General features: G+C 44.9%; 1 protein-coding gene across 1 annotated transcript; it reads right to left on the bottom strand.

Annotated features, from left to right (window-relative positions):
• Positions 1-1,986: 1,986 nt before the first annotated feature.
• LOC137362777 (probable G-protein coupled receptor 139) lies at positions 1,987-24,663 on the bottom strand. The gene is made up of 3 exons (XM_068027021.1): positions 24,572-24,663; positions 23,336-23,661; positions 1,987-2,891 (listed from the first exon to the last, which is right to left on the bottom strand). The coding sequence occupies exons 1-3, from the start codon at positions 24,661-24,663 to the stop codon at positions 1,987-1,989; spliced, it is 1,323 nt and encodes a 440-aa protein (XP_067883122.1).
• Positions 24,664-25,595: the final 932 nt, after the last annotated feature.

Genomic DNA, 25,595 nt, shown 5'->3' with positions numbered 1-25,595 from the left:
GACAGTGCGTTGCTCCCACCTGTATCAGAAACATATATTTTGACTGGGAGCTTTGTCTTGAGCGGTCATAACATAATATATTAATTGCTGCCCTGTTAAAATGGAAAGAATCCAATGTATAATTGGGTTATAAAGAATTCAGGCTGCAGTTTGCCCATCTCCATTACAACAAGTCCCGCCCCGCTCTTTCAGCATAGCGACAGGGCCAGCCCAGGTCTGAACCATCGGTACCGGCCGGTTACCGCGCTGTCACCAGAGCGACCGGCACTGACACCGCACTGTAAATGTAGAGACAGGCCCCGACCTGCTCTGTCACAATAAAGAAAGGACCCGCCCTGCTCGGTCACGAGAACGACTTGCCCCACTGCAAACAGTCAGCATAGTGACAGGCCATGTCCCCGCTCTGTCACCACAGCAACATGGCCCTACCCGGTCTTTGACCATAGCGACAGGTTTTGCCCATGCTTTTACACCATAGCGACATGGCCCGCAATCTGTGACCACAGGGACTGACCGCGCCACCACTCTGTCTGCATCGCGAGAGGCACGCCCCTGATCGGTCTCCATAGTGACATGCCCTGCCCCCGATCTCTCACCATAGCCACTGGCCCAGCCACCAGACTGTTACCACAACGGCAGGCCTCGCCCCTCAGTCTCTGAAGTGAAAGCCCCCGCCCCCTATGTCACCATAGCGACAGCCCCCACCCTTTCTCTGTCCCTGTAGTGACAGGTTCTGAAACCGCTCAGTCAACATAAGGACAAGCCACGCCCGTGCTCTGTCACCTAGAAAAATACCTAGGCCTCTCTCCATGAACATTCTCTGCTCGCTCTCTGATACCACTTTGTTTTATTCGCATCATGGAATGCGGAGGTCCTTGGCTGGACCATCAAGTATTGCCCATTCCTAATTGCCCCTTGAGAAGGTGGTGGTAAGCTGCATTCTTGAACCACTGCAGTCCATGTGGGGTAGGTAATCCCACAGTGCTGTTAGGAAGGGAGTTCCAGGAATTTGACCCAGCGACAGTGAAGGAAAGATGATATTCTTCAAGTCAGGATGGTGTGTGGCTTGGAGGGGCATCAGCAGGTGGTGATGTTCCCACGAAAATGCTGCCCTTGTCCTTCTAGGTGGCAGAGGTTGCGGATTTGGAATGTGCTTTCGAAGGAACCTTGGGGCATTGCTGCAGTGCATCTTGTAGATTGGTGCACACTGCTGCCACTGTGCGTTCGTTGTGAAAGGAGTGAATGGTAGTAGATGGGGTGCCAATAAAGCGGGCTGCTTTGTCTTGGATGGTGTTCAGCTTTTTGAGTGTTGTTGGAGCTGCACTCACCCAGGCAAGTGGAGAGTATTCCATCACACTCCTGACTTGTGCCTTGTAGGTGGTGGACAGGCTTTTGTGAGTCCGGAGGTGAGTTACTCGCAGCAGGATTCCCAGCCTCTGACCTGCTCTTGTAACCACGGTATTTATCTGGCTACTCCAGTTCAGTTTATGGTCAATGGCAAACTGCAAGATTTTGATAGTGAGGGATTGAGCGATCGTGATGTCATTGACTGCCAAGGAGAGTTGGCCATTTCCTGGCACTTGTATGGCGCAAATGTTACTTGCCAATTATCAGCGCATTGTGAAAGTCCCCGTCCTCACTCTGTCTCCTTAGCGACAGATTCCGCCCGCGCTCAGAAACCATAGCAACAGGATCTGCCCCCACACTGTCTCCATCGCCATAGGCCTTGCCAGAGTTCAGACACAATTAAGCCACCCCCACCCCGCTCTGCCTCCATAAAGAAAGGACGCACGCCCTCTCTGTCACAGTGGAGACAGGCCTCGCTCCTTCCAGGTCACCTCGCAGCGGGTTACATCTCCAACCTATGTCCATAGTGGCAGGCTCCGCCCCATTCCGCCACCATAGCGACAGACCTCACCTCACTCTGTCACGTTAGCGAGAGGCCGCGCCCCATGGTAGCGTGTGATAGTGATTCATTTCCTCTCATTATTGACAGAATTTCACAATTGTAGTGAAGGGATATTTCAGCACATTCTTCAATTGCTCTCTGAAATGAGTCTGGGTCACGGCATAAATCGCAGTGTTTGTGCAGCAACTCAGGAGTTGCAGCATGAAAGCCAATTCCTGCACAAAATCAGGTAGATATACAGACACAGACACAAACCCCAGACCCCACATCCGCCACCATATCGAATTCACCATAAACACAACCCATAGCAGGATGAAATTGGCCGAGATAACTAACAGTAAAATGATGGATTTCCTTCGGCTCTCTATCTCTGGGTCTCTGCGATTCTCGCCACTCCTGTGAGCCTGGAGTCTCCTGCGTCCTCTGTTGCTCACTAAAATGTGTCTGATGGTGAGAGCATTGAGCAGCAGAATCACCACAAATGGGAGCCCCGGGGTTAGAATGTTGTGGAAGAACTCGACTGTTCCCCAAACCCGAGAGAACCAAACATCGACTGTTACCTGGCAAAACCAGGGGTAGTTCCCCAGCCTATACTCATCTGTTAGCATAAAAGACCAGAAGATGTTCTTTAAACAGCTCAACGCAGTCACTGTTCCCAGAACCACAGCCGCCGTTTTCTCAGTACAATATTTACTTTTCAGCTTCTGGCAACAAATGGCCACAAATCGATCAAAGGTGAAAGTGACAGTGAACCAGACAGAACAGTCTGTGGCTGCATAAAGCAGGACGGCGTGGATATTACACATGGGGATGGACTCCAGGAACTGAAACTGTTCCCAATAAACAATGGGAATGTGCCTCATTATCAGGTCGAGGATAATGACGAGTAGATCCGCCGTTGCCATGGCCACCAGGTAGCGAGTGACACATTTGGAGAGACCGCACTTTCGCCGAGACATGATCCCAATCGTAAGCAAGTTAACTGTGAGGAAGGGAAATAAACAGAGAAATTATATATCAGGCTGGGAGCAAAGAATTAAGGACTTATTGAGATTTATAAATGTGTTCCTGTATCCAGTGACATATTGAAATGATTGGACATGAAAAAAGAAACAAAAAAGTCTGTGGTATGGTGGAAGGAAGGAGTGATTAAATGACAAAAGGATGACATTGAAATTGTTAAACTCCATGTTGATCTTAATCCCCACCCCCCTTTCCCTGCCTGGTTTAAAAACTGTTCCAACTGTAATCTCCCCTTGTTCTAATAAAGGGTCAATGAATGAAACAAATACTCTGTTTCTCTCTCCACAGATGCTGCCAGACCTGCGGAACATTTCCAGCATTTTCTGTTTTTATTTCTGATTTACAGCAATGGCAGCATTTTGCTCTTGTACAGAAAGTTAAACGTTGGACTGACTGAGAGATTTCCTCACCTGTGGCAGGCAGAACGGAATTCATTTATTTCAAAGCAATAATTGGGAATGCGTCTTCTAAATAAATCAATGAAAGAACTAATCTCAATCGTCACTCACTTCACTGTAAGCTAGGGGAATTATCGGGAAATATATATCGGGTTGGGAGTCAAAACAACAGTTTGAAGGCGATCGGAGTGACATTTGTGCATATTTTACCACATTCATTATGTATCTAATTATTGTTTCAATGAGAGGGATTTCTGCTGGAGAGAGAAATTTAGCTGAATGTCGTGGAGACAGCGGAGCTGTTTCCAGGGGTCAGAAAACGTGAGGGGAACCTCGTCTTGGGAATTGAGAGCCATTACCCGGTCTAATTCAGTAGCACTCGAGCAATTTACTGCGCGGCGCCATGGCCCCATCCCTTTGAGATAGGGATCCCGCCTGCCAAAGCTGCTGAACAATCAGACGACCAGCATCTCAGTAAGACAGACAGTGCTACAGGGAACAGTGGGACTGCCAGTACTACACAGCGCCTGAGTTCAGCACCGTCTCTGGAGCCATGGACTTGAGGCAAGTGTGGTTTACGACACCAGGGCCAGTTAGTGACTCAGTGCCACTGCCAGTACTACACAAGGCCTGGGACGAGGGCTATCGCTGGAGATCCTGGACCCCAGCTAAGTGTGGTGGGGTTGCCAGGGACGGTCAGGTAGTGAGGGGCACAGCTGGTACTACACCAGGCCCGAGCCCATGCCTACTGTTGCTGAGTATGGACCCCAGGTAAGTGTTCTGAGGTCGCTGGGACTGGAAAGGGGGCGGAGGCCACTGCTGGATCTACTGCATTCCTGGGAACTGGAACATCACTGGTATCCCAGATCCTAGCTAAGTGTAGGGGTTTACGGGGGGGACTCAGAGGGTGGGGCCCATTGCATCACACCAGGTCTGGAAACAGTTGCATTGCTGCTGCCCCACACAGCAGTTTAATGTGGTGGGGTTTCAGGGACAGTCAGGGACCGGGAGCCAGTGTCCATACTGCACAAGACCTGGGACAAGGAACATCACTGGAGGTCGGTTCCCAGAGATATGTGGTGTGGTAGCCGGGATCAGTCACGGAACGGTGACCACTGCCTGAAAACAGGACCTTCGCTGGAAACTCATAGCCAAGAAGATTGGTGCACTGTTGCATGGGTCTGTAAAAAAGAGGGGAGCACTGCTAGTACAAGACCAGGACTGGGGCCAGGGCCATCCTGGACAACCAGACACCAGGTATGTGTGGCAGGGCAGCTGGGGCTCGTTACGGCTGAGGGCAACTGCCGGAAGTGCACCAGTCCTTGGAGCAGGACCATCGCTGGATTCTCAGAATCCAGGAAGGTGAAGGGGGTGGGGGCAGGTGCAGCCAGGGCCAGTCAGGGAGTGGGGATCACTGCTGGTACACCAGGCCTTGGACCAGGAGCGGCCTTGGAGTACCAGACCCCAAGTAAGTGCGGTGAGGTTGTTGGTGCCAGTCCGGTAGCCCCTGGAAGCTGGTTGAGGGTAGTCGTTGAGTACAGGAGTGTTTAATGTCGAAGCAGCCTTTGCTGCCGGGAGTCCATCCATGGGCCACAGATTGCACACGGAGGGGTCCTGCTCCAATCCTACAGTGAGGCTCTCTTGTTTTACTGGGCGGCCTGCACAAGTAGCAGGGCTACAGTCAGTAGCCACAGTCAGTGTATAACAGTGGCGTCAGCGAGAGACAGACCAGCAGACAGTCCAGTTCAGAGCGGATCGAACTGGGGCCAAAGTTGCAGGAAACTAGAGAAGTAGAGAGTGCTTTAAACTAAACAAGGCGGGCGATGGATCAAGCTTATGTACATGAAGCGAATCAAGGGTTATAGTCATGGCAGGACAGCAAGATAATAAAATGTGAAATGAAGGTTAGAGAATGGCAGGGAGTGACACAGAGAAAAGCCTAAGAATGGACCAGCGTTCGAGACTAGATGTTACAATGATAAGCAAAAGGCAAAATGAAAGGCTATGTATCTGAATGCACGTAGCATTCAAAAAAAAAAGTAGATGAATTGATAGTGTCACAAGTGTGATTTTTTAAAGCGAAGAATTTTGTGTGCTTTTGAGAACTGATAGAAAGGATTTTTTTGTGAATATTGAATGCTGAAACTTGGCGAGTGAACTAAGTGGGAGAGACTGCAAGGCACCTGTTCCAAACAACAGTAAGGGAAATGACAGGTCACGTGACATATTGTTAGTGTTCATTAATTTCTTTCTTTGTGAACGATCAGTGAACTGGATAGGCAGGAAGGAGAACAGACTGGCTGGCACCTTGTTTTTGCAGACCGGGGGTGGGGGGTGGAATCATTCTCTGAAGGAGAAGGTTGCCTCTCTTGTTACAAAAAAATAAGTTCTACATTTGGGTTAGTGTCTTTGGTCTGCTTGGCGGGAGAAAAGGTTCCCTGGGCAGGAAAAGCCACAGAGAAAGAGGAATTGATGCTCTCCGTGGAGAGAGTCTCCGTTGCTGAGAGGAAGCCCTGCATTTTTTTTTTAAACTTGCAGATTCGTATTGCCTCCAGCCTCTGAGGAATCTCTGCCTCAGGAGTGATTCCTGTTTTCGGAGATGCTGAAAGCTCAAGAAAGCTTCTATTGCTGGATTGTTATTTCAAAACCCAGGTAGACCTGTTGTTACACACTTTGCAGAAAGAGCTGTGTGATGTCTGCTGCAGGCAAAGTGCTGTGAACACCTAGACGTCACAGAATGTTCATCATCCTCGCCTGGAGAGACATCCAGTGGCATCCGACTATTCAACTCAGAGACATCTCACTGGCCCAGAAATACCCTACCAGAACGTGAAAACCTAATTATTTTATTATTCCTAAGAAGCAGTTGAAATTCAAAACATCCTTTTATAACCAGTTAAAAGTTTTGTTTTCTTGAATGTCTACGTGTGTGCATGAGGGTTCGGAAGAATAAGATTTTTTTTACATCTAGGGTTCTTTCATTGTTTTTTAAATCACAGTTTATCAATAAATAGCTAATTTTGTCGTTTTGTACAACAAACTAATTTGGTATGCTTTATTCTGGGGGATACTTCGGGTGTTTGATTTGACTATTTTCCAATAGACGGGAAACTCCACTAATATGCTATGACTTATAAATTAGTGGGACTGAATTGACAGTGCAGTACTCCCGCCTTGATCATAACATATTAATTGGGGGTTCATGTGGGGATCGTTTCCTATGCGAATTACGTTAATTGTGAGGGGAGTAATAATTTGAAAGAGAAAAAAAAAAGAACCAGTTTTCTTTTATAAGGTTAAAATCTATAACATTGGAATGGCATTAGCAGCTGCTGAAGTTTATTTTTAATTTTTTTTTGCTTTGGGGTGGGCGGGGAATGTGTCCCTCAGTGACTTGAAAACTTTAACCAAATTTGAACTGAAAGATTTGGTAGCACAATTGGGGTTCAATTTGAAATCAGGTACTAAAAATAAGAGATAATTGACAACATTGTTCAACATTTGCAACTGCAAGATGAAGAAGAAGAAGAAGAAGAAGAAGAAGAAGAAGAAGAAGAAGAAAACAAGTCAAAGGGTGATGCAGTAGAATTGGCTAAGATTCAGTTAGAAATGAAAAAAAAACTGAGCAGAAGAAGGACGAAGAAATCTTAAGACTGAGAAAGAATTGACAATAAAAATAAAGCTTGAATTTGAAAAAGAGGGAATTTAACTTAAAGACATGGAACGAAGACAAAGGTGTAGTACTGACTCCAGGGGAAATTCTGGTCAAAATGAATCTGAATACAGCCCAGGAACAAGCGAAACTGTGCTTAAATTTATAGAAGTTGTCCTTAAGTTTGAGGAAATGGAGGCCGAGGCATTTTTCATTTCTTTTGAAAAAATAGCCAAACAATTGAACTGGACAAATGAAAGCTGGACAGTGTTTATGCAAAACAGCTTGTTAGGCAGAGCTCATGAAGTTTAAACCATGCTTCCTGAAGAGGCTTCTGCAGATTATGAGATGGCAAAAAAGGGCTATTCTCGCTGTGTTTGATTTAGTCCCTGAATCTTATCGACAGAAGGTTCTTCTTGTCAAAAGGAAAAATAATTTCATATCCCTCAGGTAAGGCAGGCACACCCATCATAATGCTTAAGGATACAGGAACAACCAAATTGTTTTTCTGGGGAAAGGTATAACATTTCCACCAGAGAGCGCAATGAACGCTAAAGGTTTAGTATATGGTATTATTGGGGTGTATATGCCCATACCTTTGCATCGAGTGCATCTAGACACTGACCTAATGCCTGGAACAACAACTGGCAAAGGTGTCCATACTGTGCCAGTAGAGGGAGTTGACGAAGTCCTCGGGAATATTTGGCCAGAGGAAGTGTGTCAGTTTCTTCTGCAGTCACGGAGAAACCAGGTGAAGTTAAAGAAACAGAACAATTACGGAAACAAGTTCCAGGAATATTTCCTGCATGTGCAGTAACCCGAACAATGGTTAAACAAGTTCCACTTTTGGAGGTGAAATTAACCACAGACAGACAACCGAGTATCTGAAACTGTCTTTGGAATTTAGATAGTCCAAATGAGATGTTTAACAAGTCTTCTTTAATCACAGTACAACACGCTCTTCTAAAGTACATAGAAGTGGGGCTCATTCAAAGAGGAAATAGTGAGAGTTCAGAGTTAACATGTACCCACTAAGATGAAGGGGAGGACCAACAATTTAAAGGAACCCTAGATTACAAGGGATTTAGAGGATTGGATCAGGAAAAAAAGAGGCTTATAGCAGATTCGAAGTGCCGAAAACAGCGCAGGCACTACAGGAGGATAGAAAGTGTAGGGGTTGCTTAAAAAAAGTAATTAAGAGATTTAAGAGCGGACAAGAAAAAAGCCCCAACGGGCAAGATAAAGATTAACCCTACGGAGTTTTTAAAGCATATTAAGGGCAAGTGAATAACCAAGGAAAGAGCTGGGCCCATTAGGGACCAAAGTGTCAATCTGTGTGTGGAGCCAGAGGACATAGGTGAGGTTTTAAATAATTACTTTGCATCTGTGTTCACTATGGAGAAGGATGATATAGGTGTAGAGATCAGGGAGGAGCATTGTGATATATTTGAACATATTAGCATTGAAAGGGAGGAAGTGTGTCAGTTTTAGGGGGCTTAAAAAGTGGATAAATCTCCAGAACCAGATGAGATAGAAGGGTAGCAGGGATAATCCAGGTAATTATAGACCGGTGAGCCTGACGTCAGTGGTAGGGAAGCTGATGGAGAAGATACTGAGGGATAGGATCTATTCCCATTTGGAAGAAAATGGGCTTATCAGTGAGAGGCAACATGGTTTTGTGCAGGGAAGGTCATGTCTTACCAACTTAATAGAATTCTTTGAGGAAGTGACAATGTTGATTGATGAGGGAAGGGCTGTAGATGTCATATACATGGACTTCAGTAAGGCGTTTGATAATTTTCCCCATGGTAGACTGATGGAGAAAGTGAAGGCGCATGGGGTCCAAGGTGTGCTAGCTAGATGTATAACGAACTGGCTGGGCAACAAGAGAGTAGCAGTGGAAGGGAGTTTCTCAAACTGGAGACGTGTGACCAGTGGTGTTCCACAGGGATCCGTGCTGGGACCACTGTCGTTTGTGATATACATAAATGATTTAGAGGAAAGTATAGGTGGTCTGATTAGCAAGTTTGCAGACGACACTAAGATTGGTGGAGTAGCAGATAGTGAAGGGGACTGTCAGAGAATACAGCAGAATATAGATAGACTGGAGAGTTGGGCAGAGAAATGGCAGATGGAGTTCAATCAGGGCAAATGCGAGGTGATGCATTTTGGAAGATCCAATTCAAGAGTGAAGTATACAGTAAATGGAAAAGTCCTGGGGAAAATTGATGTACAGAGAGATTTGGGTGTTCAGGTCCATTGTTCCCTGAAGGTGGCAACGCAGGTAAATAGAGTGGCCAAGAAGGCATACGGCATGCTTTCCTTCAGCGGACGGGGTATTGAGTACAAGAATTGGCAGGCCATGTTACAGTTGTATAGGACTTTGGTTCGGCCACATTTGGAATACTGCGTGCAGTTCTGGTCGCCACACTAACAAAAGGATGTGGATGCTTTGGAGAGGACGCAGAGGAGGTTCACCAGGATGTTGCCTGGTATGGAGGGCGCTAGCTATGAAGAGAGGTTGATTAGATTAGGATTATTTTCATTAGAAAGGCGGAGGTTGAGGGGGGACCTGATTGAGGTGTACAAAATCATGAGAGGTATAGACAGGCTGGATGGCAAGAAGCGTTTTCCCAGAGTGGGGGCATCAATTACTAGGGGACACAAGTTCAAAGTGAAAGGGGAAAAGTTTAGGGGGGATATGCGTGGAAAGTTCTTTACGCAGAGGGTGGTGGGTGCCTGGTACGCCTTGCCAGCGGAGGTGGTAGACGCGGGCACGACAGCGTCATTTAAGATGTTTCTAGACAGATACCTGAATGGGCAGGAAGTAAAGAGATACAGACCCTTAGAAAATAGGCGTCATGTTTAGATAGAGGATCTGGATCGGCGCAGGCTTGGAAGGCCGAATGGTCTATTCCTGTGCTGTAATTTTCTTTGTTCTTTGAGATGTGTCCCAGAGGCAAATGAGGAGATAGCAGGGGCTCTTGTCACACATTTTCAAAACCTCTGTGGTCACAGGAGAGGTACCAGAGAACTGGAGGACAGCGAATGTGGTACCATTATTCAAGAATGGCAGTAGGGATAAACCAGGTAATTACAGGCCTTTGAGTTAACAGCAGTGGTTGGGAAACTATTGGAAAAGTTATGAGACACAGGATGAATTTGGAGAGGTCGGGATTAAACAGGCATAGTCAGCATGGCTTTGTTGGAGGAGATCGTGTCTAACTAACTCGATTGAATTTTTCGAGGTGGTGACTAGATGTGCAGATGAGGGTAAAGCAGTCGATGTAGTCTACATGGACTTCAGTAAGGCTTTAGATAAGGTCCCGCATGGGAGATTGGTTAAGAACGTAAGAGCTCATGGGATTCAGGGCAAATTGTCTCCAAAATTGGCTTAGTGGCAGGAGGCAGAGGGTACTGGCTGAGAGTTGTATTTGTGAGTGGAAGCCTATGACAAGTCGTGTACTATAGGGATCGGTGCTGATACCCTTGCTGTTTGTAGTATACATTGTGTCACACCACATGGTCTTTATCAGTGTCCAGTCATACCACACAGTGTAATGGATACTCAAAAAACTTCACAGACACTAGTGAACCACTAATGGCCACTGTTTCTAACTTTTCAGTTCAACTTGCTGAAGTGCTGTTCTGTAGGGACACTTGGAATGAACACATGAAACAACTTGGAGACTATGTTTGGAAGTTTGAAATTCGCTGAATGGGAAGAAGATATGTGGTAAAAGTTAAAAACCAATATGCCAAAATATTCAGATGGAGCTTATTGTTGCAACCATTTGATTTGAAGATTGTACACATTTCGGGGGCGGGGGGTGGGGGGTGGTGATGAAACATTGTAGTTGCCGATGCTTTGTCACGAATGTAACGTTAGTGAGTTACATGAATAACAGTGGTACAAAGCAAAATTGTGTTATCTACCAGTGGAGTAAATGGGGGCATGAATGCGTAAATATATTCCGATAGTTTTTTTTACGTCTGATTTGCATGGTAATGAAACATATTAAAGAAGGTCGTTTAATTTTACCAAGGTGTCACAAGAGTTTTGTTGTTTTTGTTTTGAACTCTACGAATTCGTAAAGCTTTTAAAAACTGAGAAAAAAATAACTTTTCTCTGTGAAAATTGAATGCTAAAACTTGGAGGTTGAACTAAATGGGGCAGATTCCAAGTCTCCTGTTGCAAATGGAGAAGCAATTCTATCCCCAACATGTCTTCATCCCACCCGGTGTGATACTGATGCACACAGGGAGCAGGAAAGGCCTAAGTCTATCACCGGCCAGTTGCAATCCCTCCCGGTGTGATACTGACCCACACAGCGAGCAGGAAAGGCCCAGTTATATCCCCAGCTTGTGCTAATACACTGGCAGTGCTACTGACCACAGTACACATTTTAGTAACGATGCAATTCTTTCCCTGACCTGTGCTGAACCCACCTGGAATGTTATTGGCCACCACACACAGAGTATTAGAGACGCAATTATGTCCCCAGAGAGAGGGCAGAATGTCGGTGATTGTGCTGCAATTTGTTTGGGTGATGTGCCTGCCATAGCTGAATAGCTGGAGGTATGTGGAGGAGGTGACAGATAAGTGTGGGGCTGTCATCAGTGGAAAATGTGTGAGAGTGAGATGGAGTATGTAAATGCTAGGCGTCAGTCCTGAGTGTTAGGGACTGCTGATGGCTCAGTGATGGTTGTGTCGTGATTTGAGAAGTATTAGAGTTTGGTGGTTTTGGGGGCAGAAGTTGCAATGTGGAGATGAATTCACTGACATTGACCACCCGTGTAAGCTCATTAAACTTCTTCTAGCACTGCTGCCCTCGGAGCCAGACGTCTCGCATTGACCTCCCTGACCACCTGTTCCCAGCTCCTTCGGAGGGCATTTCCTGAGGGTCTCCGCTTTACCCCACGCAAACATTGCCTCAGCCTCCTTGACTAAGGCCTCCACCGACACATCCGTGAACCACAGATCCCTCCCTCTGCCCTCGTATTCCATTTGCCTTGACTCAAATTGTAGCATTCACAGTCAGCAGCAGCAGCCTCCTGTGAAACCGTGCGTTGGGACAGACTACCTTTAAGAGCTGTACCCTGGCTGATACAGGAGCCAGTTCCACACACAGTTAGGCCTTTGTTAAGCGTGCAGAGAGACAGCAGCGCGGGTAGAATTCATGGAAATGAAGAGGCTGTATGAAGTTTGTGTATTACCTGCCTCAACAGTAACGGGTATGGACAGATCACGAATCACAACCCCTACTCACAAAAAACAGCACAAAACCGACTCTATTTTCCTTTGTTTCATTCTTACTTTATTTCCCTCTCTCTCTCTCCCTCCCTCATTCTCCATCCTCTGTCTCTTGTTCATGGAATCAGAGATTGATGCAGCAGAGAAGAAGGATATTCGGCCCATTGTGTCAGCGCTGTCATACGAACATACGAGCATAGATACGTACGAATTAGAAGCAGAAGCAGGCTATTCGGCCCTATAGCATGCTCTGCCGTTCAATAAGGCCATGGCTGATCTGTTTGTGTCTCGGATTCCACACTCCCATCTACCCCGACAACCTTTGATTCCCTTGCCTAACAACAATCTACCTACCTCTGCCTTAAGAATATTCAATGACCCCCGCCTGCACCACCTTCTGAGACAGAGTTTCAAAGTCACATAACCCTGTGAGAGAAAAAAAAATCGCCTCATCTCTGTCCTAAAATGGCGACAGCTAATTTTAAAACAGTGCCCCCTGGTAATGGACTCAGCCACAAGAGAAAACATCCTCTGTACATCTACCTTATTAAGACCGTTCAGGTTCGTACATACTTCAATCTAGTCTCCCCTCACTCTTCTGAAGTCCAGTGAAAAGAAGCCCCTGTTTTCCAACCTTTCCATATAAGGCCACCCTTTCATTCCAGGTATCAATCTAATAAACCTTCTCTTTACCGCCTCCGACGTATTTACATCATTCCTTAAATAAGGAGACCAAAACTGCACACAATATTTGAGATGTAGCCCCAGCAATGCCGTGTGCAACTGAACCATAAATTCCTTAATTTGATTTTCAATTCCTCTTGTAATCAAGAATAGCATTCTATTAGCCTTCTTTATGATTTGCTGTAACTGCATACTAACTTTTTATGACATAATCTAGAACATCTAGAATGCTCTGCACCTCGGAATTCCGCAGTCAATCTACTTTTAAGCAATTCTCTGATTTTTATTTAATCTTCCTGCCAAAGTGAGCTTCACATTGTCCCACATTATTCTCCCTCTGCCAATTTTGTTGCCCACTCACTCAACCTGTCTATATTATATCTATGTTAATATTTCTCCAAGCCTAGTAGTCCAGTTCACTTTAGTTAGCTCAGCTTTCATGCCCAGATAGATTCCCTTATTTAAGTTTAAAATATTAGTCTTAGACCTACTCTTCTCTCTGTCGAACTGGATGTTAAATTCAATCATAGTGTGCTCGCTGCTACCTAGAAGGGCCGTTACTATGAGATCATTAATTCATCCTGACACATTACACAATACCAAGTCTAATATAACCTGCTGTCTGGTTGGCTCCAGAACATGTTGCTCTAAGAAACTATCACAAAGCTTTCTATGACTCCTCATTCAGACTAATGTTGTCAATCTGATTTTTCCAGTTTATATGTAGATTAAAATCACGCATGATTATTGCAATCCTTTTATTGCAGGAACCCAACATTTATTCTTGTATACTTCGTCCTATATTATGGTTACTGTTAGCGGGCAGGTTGACCACTCCCACTGGTGACTTATTACTCCTACTATTCCTCATCTCCAACCAATATGATTCTACATCCTTATCTCCTGAACCAACGTCATCTCTAAATATTGCACGAAATCCATCCTTTATTGACCATGCTAGCCCTCCAGCGTTACCTAGCTTCCTGGACTTCATAAAGGTCATATACCCCTCAATATTCAGGAGCCAATCCTTGTCATCCTGCAGCTATGTCCACGTAATGGCTATCAGATCGTTTTCATTTGCTTCAATGTGTGCTTTTGTTAAGAGCAACGCTGGAGTAATGCACTGTTAATTCACTCCCACTACTGCACACTACTGCAGCACCTGTGGAAGAGCCAGTCACTCGAGAATTGGCCTTTATAGTCACTCCAGGCGCTGCTCCACACACCACTGACCACCTCCAGGCGCTTACCCATTGTCTCTCGAGATAAGAGGCCCAAAAGAAAAAGGTTGACGAACAGTCCCAGATAGGCGTTCGCAGTACTTTGAATGCAGCAGGCGTCACACCGATCTTTCAGCAAAGGGTGCAACAACAGGTCGACCTTTAATAGTAATCTTGCAATAGAAGCTTTCTTCAGCTTTCAGGATCTCCCATAACGTAAAAGGCAACAAGAATCACTCCTTAGCCAGAGATTTTCCAGAGACTGGCAGCAATAGGAATCTTCTAGCTTTAAAAAAAAATGCAGGGCTTCCTCTCAGCAAAGGAGTCTTTCTCCACAGAGAGCGGCAACTCCTCTTTATCTGGGTTATTTCCAATCCATGGGTCTTTTTGTCTCTCCAGGCAGACCACAGCCACCACCTCAAGTGTAAAATTTCTTGTTTTACAAGAGAAGAAAGCCTTCTCTTTCAGGCAGATGTATTTTTTCTCCGTTCTGCAAAATACAGGTCCTAACCATTTTGTTCTGCCTCCTGCCTGTCAATGTAAAGTTTACAGAGGGAATTTAAGAACTTAGGATCTAGGCAGCTGAAGGTATGGCAACCAATGGTAGAGTAATTCAAATCAGTGATGGTCAAGAATCTGGAATGAAGTGAGCAGTGGTGTTCGGGGGTTGCTTTCAAGAGGAGATTATAGAGTCAGGGAGAGGTGAGGCGATGGTGGAAACGAAAACACAGATTTAAGTTTTAAAATGGAGGCATTGCTTGACCAGGAAACAATGTAGGCCAGTGAGCATAGGGGTCATGTCTGAGTGGGACATGGTGTGAGACGGAGGGCAGTGTTTTGGATCACATCAAGTTTTGGAGGGTAGAATATTGGAGACCAGTCAGTTCTTTGTTGTAATAGTCAAGGCTAGAGGTAACAAAAGTAAGGCTGAGTGTTTCAGCAGCAGAGAAGCGGGAAAGGGTGAATTCGGGCGATGTTACGTGGGTGGAATTAGACTGGTTTAGTGATGGTATGAACATTTGGTCAGAAGCTCATCTCAGGTTCAACAGTCACACTAAGTTTCTCTAAACAGTCTTGTTCAGTCGCAGACAGCTGCAAAGGAGCCTGTAGCTAGGAAGCGTTGTCATCAATGGCTTCAGTCTTCCCAATATGTAATTAGCAAGGCCGATATGTGAGGTAATATATTTTGGGAGGATGAATGAGGATAAGCAATACAAACTAAATGGTGCAACTACAAATGGGGTGCAAGAGTAGTGATGTAAATGCACAATTCTTGAAAGATGACACAAAAGGTTAACAAAGCAGTTAATAAAGCACATAGGTCCAGAGGCTTTATAATGGAGGCAAAGAGCACAAAGACCGGGAAGTTATGCCCAACCTACAGAAAACATTCGATAGGCCCCACCTGGATTATTGAGTTCAACACTGGGCACCACATTTTAGGTAGGATGTGAAGGATTTGGAGACGTTTCTGAAGAAATTCACTGGGGTACCTCTAGGGATGATTGATTACAGTTAAGTAGATATATTGGAGAAGCTGGGGTTGCTCTCCTTAAGGCAGAGGCGTTTCAGAAAAGATTTGATAGAGGTCTTTAGCGTTATAAAGTATTTCGTCAAATTAAAACAAGATAAACTTTTTCCAATATCGGACGTGCCAATCGCCAGCACTTTGCTGACATCCATCGATCACTGGGAGATGATGGACATGCAGCAAATCCATTTGCTATGGGATATTTTCATACCGGTGTTGTTTAGCTTGATGGATGAAGTGATCAATCAATGAGAGGCATGTTCTGTCAAAAGTGCTGCATGTGAGGTTGTTATCGGGTGTCGTTGTGGGGGTGCAGTTTTTGGTATTGGCATCTGTTGTCAAGCTGGTGTAGCCATTGATTGTCATGGCGGTGCATGCAACCCAGAGGCAATATCACCATTTTATTCTGCTGTTAGCCTGTGTCTTCAGATGTGACAATCAATGTTTATGACCTTCATGTCACTCCTGCAAGCATCCTTGAAGTGGAGTTTTGGCCGTCCTGATGGTCTTCTGGTTTGCATTATCTTCTCATATACAATATCCGGTGTCAGTCATCCAAACTGCGAACGTGCCTGAGACAGTAAAGTCACCTCCACTTGATGAAGGCTAGTATACTTGGGATATTTGCCTTCGAGAGGAGAGCTGTTAACACGAGGAGACAGATTTAAGGTGACTGGCAGAAACAGCAGAGGTAACACGAGAAAAATCTATTTGATGCAATGAGTCATTCGGATTTGGAATACACTGTCTGAGGGGGCGGTGGATACAAATTGAACAGTAACCATCCAAACAGATGCAGATAAATATCTGAAGGAAAATAAAAATGCAAGGAAATAGAGGATGTACCAGAATTGGAGCTATGAGCATACGAATTAGGAGCATTAGTAGACCACTAGGCGCATAGAGCCTTCTCCACCATTGAATAAGTTCATAGCTGAACTGATTACACCACGTTTCCACCTACCTCCGATATGCTTTCACTCACTTGCTTATCAAGAATCTATCTACCTCTTCCTTAAAAGTATTAAAAGGCTCTGCTTCCATCGCCTTTTGAGGAAGAGAATTCCATGATACTCTGAGAGAGAGAAAAAAAAATCCTCATCGCTGTCTTATTTGGGCGACCCCCTACTTTTGAACAGTGACGCCTAGTTCTATATTCTCCCACAAGGAGAAACATCCTTTTCACATCCACCCAATCAAGATTCCTCAGGATCTTACATGTTTTAAACGAGTCGCCTTTTACTCTTCTAAGTTCCAATGGATACATGTCTTGTGTCCAATCTTTCCTCGTAAGACAGCTCGCCCATTCCAGATATTAGTCTAGTAAAATTTCTCTGTACTATCTCCAATGCATTTACATTCTTCCTTAAATAAGGAGATCAGTACTTTGCACAGTACTCCAGATGTGATCTCACCAGTGCCCTGTGTAGCTGAAGCATAACCTCCCTACTTTAGTATTCAATTTCCCTCACGATAAACAATAGCATTCTATTAGCTTTCCTAATTACGTGCTGTACCTGCACAATAACCTTATGCGATTCATGGACTAGGGCACCAAGATCCCTCTGCATCTCAGAGCTCTGCAATCTCTCACAATTTAGATAGTATGCTTCTTTTTTATTCTTCCTGCCAAAGTGGACAATTTCACACTTTCCCATATTATACTACATTTGCCAGGTCTTACTCACTTAACCTGTCTATTGCCCTTTGTAGCCCCCTTAAGTCCTCTTCACAAGTTACTTTCCTACCTATCTTTGTGTCATCAGAAAATTTAGCAACCATATCCTCGGTCCCTTTATCTACGTCACTTATATAAATTGCAACAATTTGAGGCCCCAGCACTGATCCATGTGTCAAATCACTCGTTCCATCGTGCCAGCCAGAAAATTACTTATTTATGCCTATTCTCTGTTTCCTGTTAGCTAGCCAATCTTCTATCCATAAAAATATGTTACTTCCTACACCATGAGCATTTATTTTCTGCAATAATCTTAGATGTGGCACCTTATCAAATGCCTTCTGGAAATATAAGTACAATACATCCACTGGTCCCCCTTTACCACAGCACATGTAACTCCTTCAAAGAACTTCAATAAATTGGTTAATCTTGATTTCCCTTTCAAAAAATCATGCCGATTCTGCCTGACTGGCTTGATTTTTTCTAAATGCCCTGCTATAATGTCTTTATCAATAGCTTCCAACATTTTCCCTAAGACAGTTGTTAAGCTAACTGGCCTGTAGTTCCCTGCTTCCTGATTCCCTCCCCTTTAGAAGAAAGGAGTCACATTCACGATTTCCCAATCTAACAAAACCTTCCCCGAATCAAGGGAACCCTAGCAAAACTGGAGTCATGCGAATCAGGGGAAACGTTCTCTGCTGGTTGGAGTCGTACATAGCACAAAGGAAGATGGTTGTGGCTGTTGGAGGTCAATCATTACAGGTCCAGGACAACACTGCACGAGCTCCTCAGGGTAGTGTCCTAAGTGCAACCATCTTCAGTTGCTTCATCAACGACCTGCCTCCATCATACGGTCAGAATCAGATATATTCGTTAATGATTGCACAGTGTTTAGTACCATGTGTCACTGTTCAGGTACTGAAGCGGTTCGTTCCTACACGCAGCAATACCTCGACAAAAACAACCTTGGTCTGATCACTGGCAAGTGACATTCACACCACACAAGCCAGGAGCGTAATGGAATAATCTTCACTTGCCTGGATGACTGCAGGTCCAAAACCACCCAAGACGTTTAAACCATTCAGGACGAAGCAGCCCGATTCATGAACACCTCAACCACCACCTTCAACATGCACTCCCATTCAACATCAAGGGAGCCCGAAAACCATCTACAAGGGAATGCAAACATTCTCTACAGGCATGCAGTTATTAATCAGGTGGTGCGAGGTGGAGTAGTGCGTATTAGACAAAAATAGGGCAATTTATGCTTAGAGGTGCAGGGCAAGGTAAATATACTTAACGAGTACTTCATATCGCTGTTTATTTAGAAAGAGGCATGTGACACAATATCAGTGGAAATGAACAGAGTGGAGGCAATGCATCGGGTAACAATTGATAGGGAGGAGGTACCGGAAAGGCTGGCTACACTTAAGGTAGATAAGCCATCTGGTCCGGATGGCTTGCATCCCAGGTTGGGGAAGGAAATCGTGCTGAGATAACAGAAGGGCTTGCCATAATATTACAATATTCCATAGATGGGAGAGGTGCCAAAGGATTACAGAGCGGCAAATGTGACACCCTTATACCAGAAAGGGTGCAGGGACCGTCCTCGCGATTGAAGACCAATTAGTCCAACATTAATGCTCAGTAAGTGTTTAGAAACAATTATCAGGGAAAATATCAAGAGACACCTGGAAAGGTTGAGTTAATAAGGATATCAAGCACTGCTTTGTGGAAGGAACATCATGCTTGAATTATCTAACAGAATTTTCAGAAAGAAAGTTGGTGAAGGTAATGCAGTGGTTGATGTCCATTTGCATTTGAAGGAAGCATTTGATAAATTACCAGATAGAGGCTGGTTAACAAAATTGTGGCTCATGGAATAGGAGGGTCAGTATCCAATAGGTGAAAAATAAAATGTGCCATGGCAGTAAACAGCGTGTCATGTTAAAAGGTTATTGATTTCAGACCGGAGGATGGTAGACAGTAGTGATCCGCAAATATCATGGCTAGGACCACTGTTTTTTCTATTATTATTTTTGTTGTTTTAAATGACAGGAAACGTGTAATATACGATAGAATTTCAACATTTTCCGACGATAACAAACTTGGAGGAGTGACCGACAATGACGATGATCTGAACCGCCTGCAACACGACAAAGTTAGGCTAGCACAATAGGCAGACAATTGGCAGATAGAATTTGATATAGCCATGCGGGAGGTGCAGGAACAGAGGAATTGGCGCTCCATGTGCAGTGATCTTTGAAGTTGGCAGAACAGAATGAGAGTATTTTTAGTAAAGCTTATGGATTCTTGGGCTTCATAAATAGAACAATAGCGAAGAAAAACAGAGAAGGTATAATGAAAATTTATAAAGCTCTGTTTATCCCCCAAGTGGACTGCCAGTTCTTATCACCACACTTTAGGAAGGATGTGAGGATGCTTGAAGAGGATACATAAGACATTTAGCAGAATGGTTTCAGGATGGGTTTTTTTTTAGTTACAAAGTTAGGTTGCAAAAGCTATTGTTCTTCTGGCTGGTGCAAAGAAGATTGAGATTTGATCGAGGTATACTATATTATGCTGGACTTAAGTAAGGCTGACAAGGTAAAATTGTTCCCATTAAGTAATGGCACAAGAATCGGAGACACAGATTGAAGATTTTGGGCAAGAGATGCAAAGGGAATGTGAAGAAGAACTTTTTTTTATGCAGCGGTTGGTAATGACCTGGAAATAAGGGTGATGGATGCGGAGACAAATCAATGATATAAAAAAAAAATTGGATGAGCACTTGCAGAAAATGTACTTGCAGGGATATGGGCATTGTACAGGCAAGTTGAGCTGATTGTATTGTTCTGCAGAGAGCCTGCATTCCGAATGGCCTCCTTCCATGTCATAGCTCTATGCCTCCAGCACTGGTGCAATGTTGCAGCAGTGTGCACCATATACAAGTTGAACTGTCGCAACTCACCAGGCATCCTTAAAAAGCACCTTCCAAACCTGCAAACTCTACCAGTTAGAAAGGCAAGGGGAGCAGATGCATGGGAATACCACCACCTTAAATTTCCCCTCCAAGCCACACACCATTCTGACTTGGAATTATGTCGTCGTTACTTCACTGCCATTGATTAAAAATCGTGGAACTCCCTTCCTAACAGCACTGTGTATATAGCTGCACTAATTAGATGGCAGTGGTTCAAGAAAACAGATCGCCACGACCTTTTCAAGAACAATTAGGCATGGGCAGTAAATGCTGCTCTGGCCAGCGACGCCCACATCCCATAACAAATATAATATTCTATAGCCACAGGGGTAACACTGTGTAGCAGCACTAGACAAGTCAGGGAGGAAGGAATCCAGGAAATATGCGACCTGCCTCGTCCTCCTTCTCCTCCTGAAGGTGGCCTCCTGATGCCTGGTTCCAATGTCTGTGATGGTGATGATATGAAAGGTACAGCAGAACACCTTGAACTTGGGCCCCTGCGCCGGTGTGTACTGGAGGGCTCCTCCTGAGCGGTTCAGCAATCGGAAGCATTGATACCTCTCGGTGTTGGTCTGCTCCACCGTGTTCCTGGTGGTTCTATTGTTCAGGTTATGCTTGGGTCATTTTCACGTGATTGGTTGGTGGCGGGGGAAGGGTGGGAAGCGTTGGGAGGTTATGAGCCGTCTATAGGGAGGATAACTTTGTCTCTGAGGAGCCTCATCCTGATTCTCTGCACAGGCCGAAGATAGAGCGAATGGCCAACGGCTTCAGAATGCAGGTAACGTGGTTGCTGCCAGGATACTGAATAGTCACCAACATGATGTACTGGTCACATACCAACTGAACACCAATGGAGTGAGAGTTATTTCACCTCCGGTACCTCAGCCTATTGACATGCAGGCCCCACATAGACACGTATACCGTCAGGAATTCCACTTTCCCGGCAAAACCACAGGTCATTTCATCTTGCTTTCACTCCTGATGGAGAAAATGATGTATTCATCACATACGTCATAGATAGCCTCTGCCATCTAGTGTATATATCAATGGCCAGCATACTAGAAATGTCACGTGCTCCCACCTGGAAAAAAAACTGAATGCATAAACGTCCAATCAAACTGTGACCTTCATAGCCACTGGCAGCTCCGTCCTTACCCTGCTGTCAATTCGTGTTGCAGGAGATGGCACGCTCTGCGACCATCTCCTTAAAGAATCAGAGTCACCTCACACATTGCTCCTGGGTCAGTGGTAGGTAGGAAAAGTCCTCTGGAAACCCCGGGGAGTTAAGACATAGACCTCTCCTCCTCCATCTTTGCAAAGCCACCCCTCTCTACACCCTCTGCTCCATTTGTTGGTCATGTTGCAGACCCAGATGCACTGTAACTACTGTGCTCATACCTCACCCACAGTTGGTTACCAAATCCTCTGTCCTCCTTGAATGTCTGCAACAGCTCACAATGCAACCTCCAGAAAACCATCCACAGCACCTCCACTAAATTTACAACTGCTGAGGTAAGTCAAAAGGCCCTCACCTGCAAATTAGATGTCTGCTCCTTTTAAATATGGCTGGAAGTGTGTTCCTCGTGCAATTAACGAATACAGGCCATCAGTGAACATGTACAAACCAAGTTAAAACACGTGTGCCAATGCTGCTGGAATGCTCTGATCACCATGAAAGTCCACTGGGCAGAATCCGTAAGTGGCTTTCAAGGCTTCTATGCTGCATAGCCTCGGCACCAGTGGTGCCACGGATCCCAGAATTGCAGCCACAGAGAAATCCAGAGCCAGAACAATTCACGTTTAAAAATGACCTGCAGAAATACTCTAAGGGAGAGAAAAAATGTAGGAATATTGGAAACGGACAGGAGAATGAGACTAAAATAAAAGCAAAATACTGCGGTTGCTGGAAATCTGAAATAAAAGCAAGAAATGCTGGAACCACTCAACAGGTCTGGCAGCATCTGTGAAAAGAGAAGCGGAGTTAACGTTTCGGGTCAGTGACCCTTCTTCGGAACTGACAAATATTAGAAAAGTCACAGGTTATAAGCAAGTGAGGTGGGGTGGGGCAAGAGATAACAAAGGAGGTCTAGATTGGACCAGGCCACATAGCTGACCAAAAGGTCACGGAGCAAATACAAACAATATGTTAATGGTGTGTTGAAAGACAAAGCATTAGTACAGATTAGGTGTTAATACACTGAATATTGAACGGCAGCAAGTGTAAACCTGAAAAAAACAGTGTTTAAGCAAACTGAACAAACAAGGAGAATGAGACTAACTGGTGGGATGGGGGTCATAAAGACATCTGAGCACAAGAATAAGAATAACACATTTGGTGTGCTACTAGACCAAGAACAACTGTAGATAAGTGAGCACAGGGGTTATGAATGATCAGCATTTTGTAAGAGTTAGGATACTGGCAGCAGAGATTTCGATCGGCTGTGGTTTATGTAAGTTTGTAACTGAGACTCTTGTCTGGGGAGCATTAGGATAGTCGAGTCTTGATTTAACAAGGAGGTAGATGGTGACTGAAGGAGCAGATTGCCTAAGGAGGTGATAGCAGACAAGATTGATGATGGACAGGATACTGTATTGTAACTCAGCTCAGGCTGCAATCGATTGGTGAGAAACTGAGCAGTCTGTTTCAGCCTCATATATTGGCAGATTCATTGGATGGAGACAAAGTTTGCATTAGGGACTGAAAACAATGGCTTCAATCTCCCTAATTCTTAAATAACAAGGACAGTAATGTATTGAACTGTGATTTGCGCATGCAATAGCTGGATATGAAGACTAGCCAGGGGCACCAACAGCAGCAAAGTTGTGACAGTAAATTAAAAGAACACTAATGCAGTTCGCAATGGTTTATAGAGTTAATAGCTGAAGAAAGAGGTTTACCAGGAATGACAACAGTAACAAAGAGGGCAGAATAAATGCCTAGATCAGTACTGCAGTTAAAGATGGTTTATAGAATTAAAAGCTGGATAGAGAGTGACTTACCAGGGACACCAACAATAGCGAGGATGAGATAGTAAATGCACTGAACAATCTTCAGTGCATCAGTGATCCGCCACTCTAGTGGTATCGAATCATCAGCTGCAGTAAGACTGTAAAACCAATAAGACAAACTCTTGCCCATTGTTGGAACATTCCAATCTGCTGTTCTCAAATTCTGTCCCATTGTTGTGACATTCCAATCAATTGTTCTCAGAATCTGACTCCCTGTTGTTACGTTCCAATCTGCTGTTCTCACTTTCTGATCGATCCTCTCCCTCGATCTAAAGGCACTGGTCTTGTTAATGCCAGTATTGATGTTCCCACTGACACTACAGGATAACACATTGAAAGGAGTACTTTATTATTAAAAGCAGGAAACCCTCCAGGGACACAATTTGGTTACATGGAGACTGATATTAATTACAGTCACTGAACAAACTGATTCAGTTAACCCCTTTCAATCCAACACTTTTTGTGCCACTATAAAGAATAGCATTTACCCGATCTTGATGGGATGTATGAGGCGTGCTGATGGAAATAATGGTGGAAATAGCAGAGACACTGGCCAGAATCTGTCAATCCTCCTTGGATATGAGAGTAGTGACAGATGACTCCTGATTGACAAATGTTTTTTTTTTCGAGATACGGCACTGAAACAGGCCCTTCGGCCCACCGAGTATGTGCCGACCATCAACCACCCATTTATACTAATCCTACACTAATCCCATATTCCTACAACATCCCCACCTGTCCCTATATTCCCCTACCACCTACCTCTACTAGGGACAATTTATAATGGCCAATTTACCGACAAACTGCAAGTCTTTTGGTGGTGGAAGGAAACCGGAGCACCCGGTGAAAACCCACGCAGACACAGGGAAAACTTGCAAACTCCACACAGGCAGTACCCAGAATTGAACCCGGGTCGCTGGAGCTTTGAAGCTGTGGTGCGAACCACTGTGCCACTGTTGCACTCTGTTTGCAAAAAAATGGAGATGTGGGTAAACTCTGTCATTACAGTTCCAGCAGCCTAACGTCGGTGTAACATTGGGAAACTTTGACTGTCTATAATCTGTGGACAAGTTATATGTGCCTTGGAAAAAAAAACAACAAAAAACTTGAGTTTGCAAATGACAAGCAGCCAGGATATATTAATGTCAATCATGTCTGACAAAATATGATCGAGTTCTACAATGACGTAATCGAGTATGGTGTGGAAGGTAACATGGTTAATATTACTTATATGGACTTTCACATGTCACGTGATCAAATGCAAGCGAATGGAATTCTTTGGAAACAAGCACTCCATGGTTCAAATCGCTGGTGACCATGTGGATATGACATTGGCTAAGAAGCAGAAAGCATTATCATGAAATTATGCATCAGGTTGGGAGGAACAGCAACAGTTGAAGGAGTTTGTGGTGACATGTTTGCATTTGTTACCACAATCAGTTTGTATCAAATACCAGTGACAGGCATTTCTGCTGGAGGCAGGGAGCTAAATTTAATGGAACCAGTGTGGTTCCTGATCACGGGCCGAAAATATGAGGGGAACTTCGTATTTGTCAACATCCCTATAATGATGGGGATTCTGCCTGCCAAATCTGCTGCACAATCAGAGGGCCAGCAGCTCAGTATTATCGGCAACGCCATTGGAAGCAGTGGAACTGCCAGTACTACAGCAGATTTGGGTACAGAACCATCGCTGGAGCCCTAGGTCCTAGCTCAATGCGGTGGGGACAACAGGACCAGTCAGATAGTCGGGGTCACTGCTGGTAATTCACCAGGCCGGAGACAAGGGCCATGACTGGAGACCCGGACACCAGGCAAGTGTTGCGGATCACCCGGGCCTGCAGGGAGCTGGGGCACTGCTGGTACTACAGTAGGCCAGTGCCCACACCCACTGCTGCAGAGTGTTTTGGCGTAACTAGGGACGGTCAGGGAACGGGGTCCACTGCTGGATTCACTGCAATCCTGGGACCTTGCCCATCACTGGATTCCTAGACCCAAAATAAGTGTACGGGTTTAGCGGAGCGTACTGCCGGTATTTCACAAGCTCTGGGACCAGATGCATTGCTGCAGCCCCACAACCCAGTTAAGTCTAGCGAAGTTTCAGGGCCAATCAGGTACTGGGGGTCACTTCCAGTACTTCACTGGAGATCGGATCCCAGATAAATGTGGTGGTGTATCCAGAATAGGGGGCCATTGCCGCTATGAAGATTGCTGAGGTGTCGTCCCGTGGGAGTGGTTCCATGGAGCACGG

Source organism: Heterodontus francisci, unplaced genomic scaffold (genome assembly GCF_036365525.1).
Source record: "Heterodontus francisci isolate sHetFra1 unplaced genomic scaffold, sHetFra1.hap1 HAP1_SCAFFOLD_237, whole genome shotgun sequence".
Classification (NCBI taxonomy): domain Eukaryota; kingdom Metazoa; phylum Chordata; class Chondrichthyes; order Heterodontiformes; family Heterodontidae; genus Heterodontus; species Heterodontus francisci.
This window is presented reverse-complemented; position numbering and strand designations above follow the sequence as displayed.

Excerpts from the sequence above, each read along its gene's own strand:
- LOC137362777 (XM_068027021.1), bottom strand. The coding sequence starts at position 24,663 with ATGGTCACCAGCGATTTGAACCATGGAGTGCTTGTTTCCAAAGAATTC. Across the intron at positions 23,662-24,571 it reads ACATGTGAAAGTCCATATAA|TGTCAGTGGGAACATCAATA; the intron begins GTAATATTAACC and ends GTTATCCTGTAG. Across the intron at positions 2,892-23,335 it reads CGCTATTGTTGGTGTCCCTG|TTAACTTGCTTACGATTGGG; the intron begins GTAAGTCACTCT and ends CCTTCCTCACAG.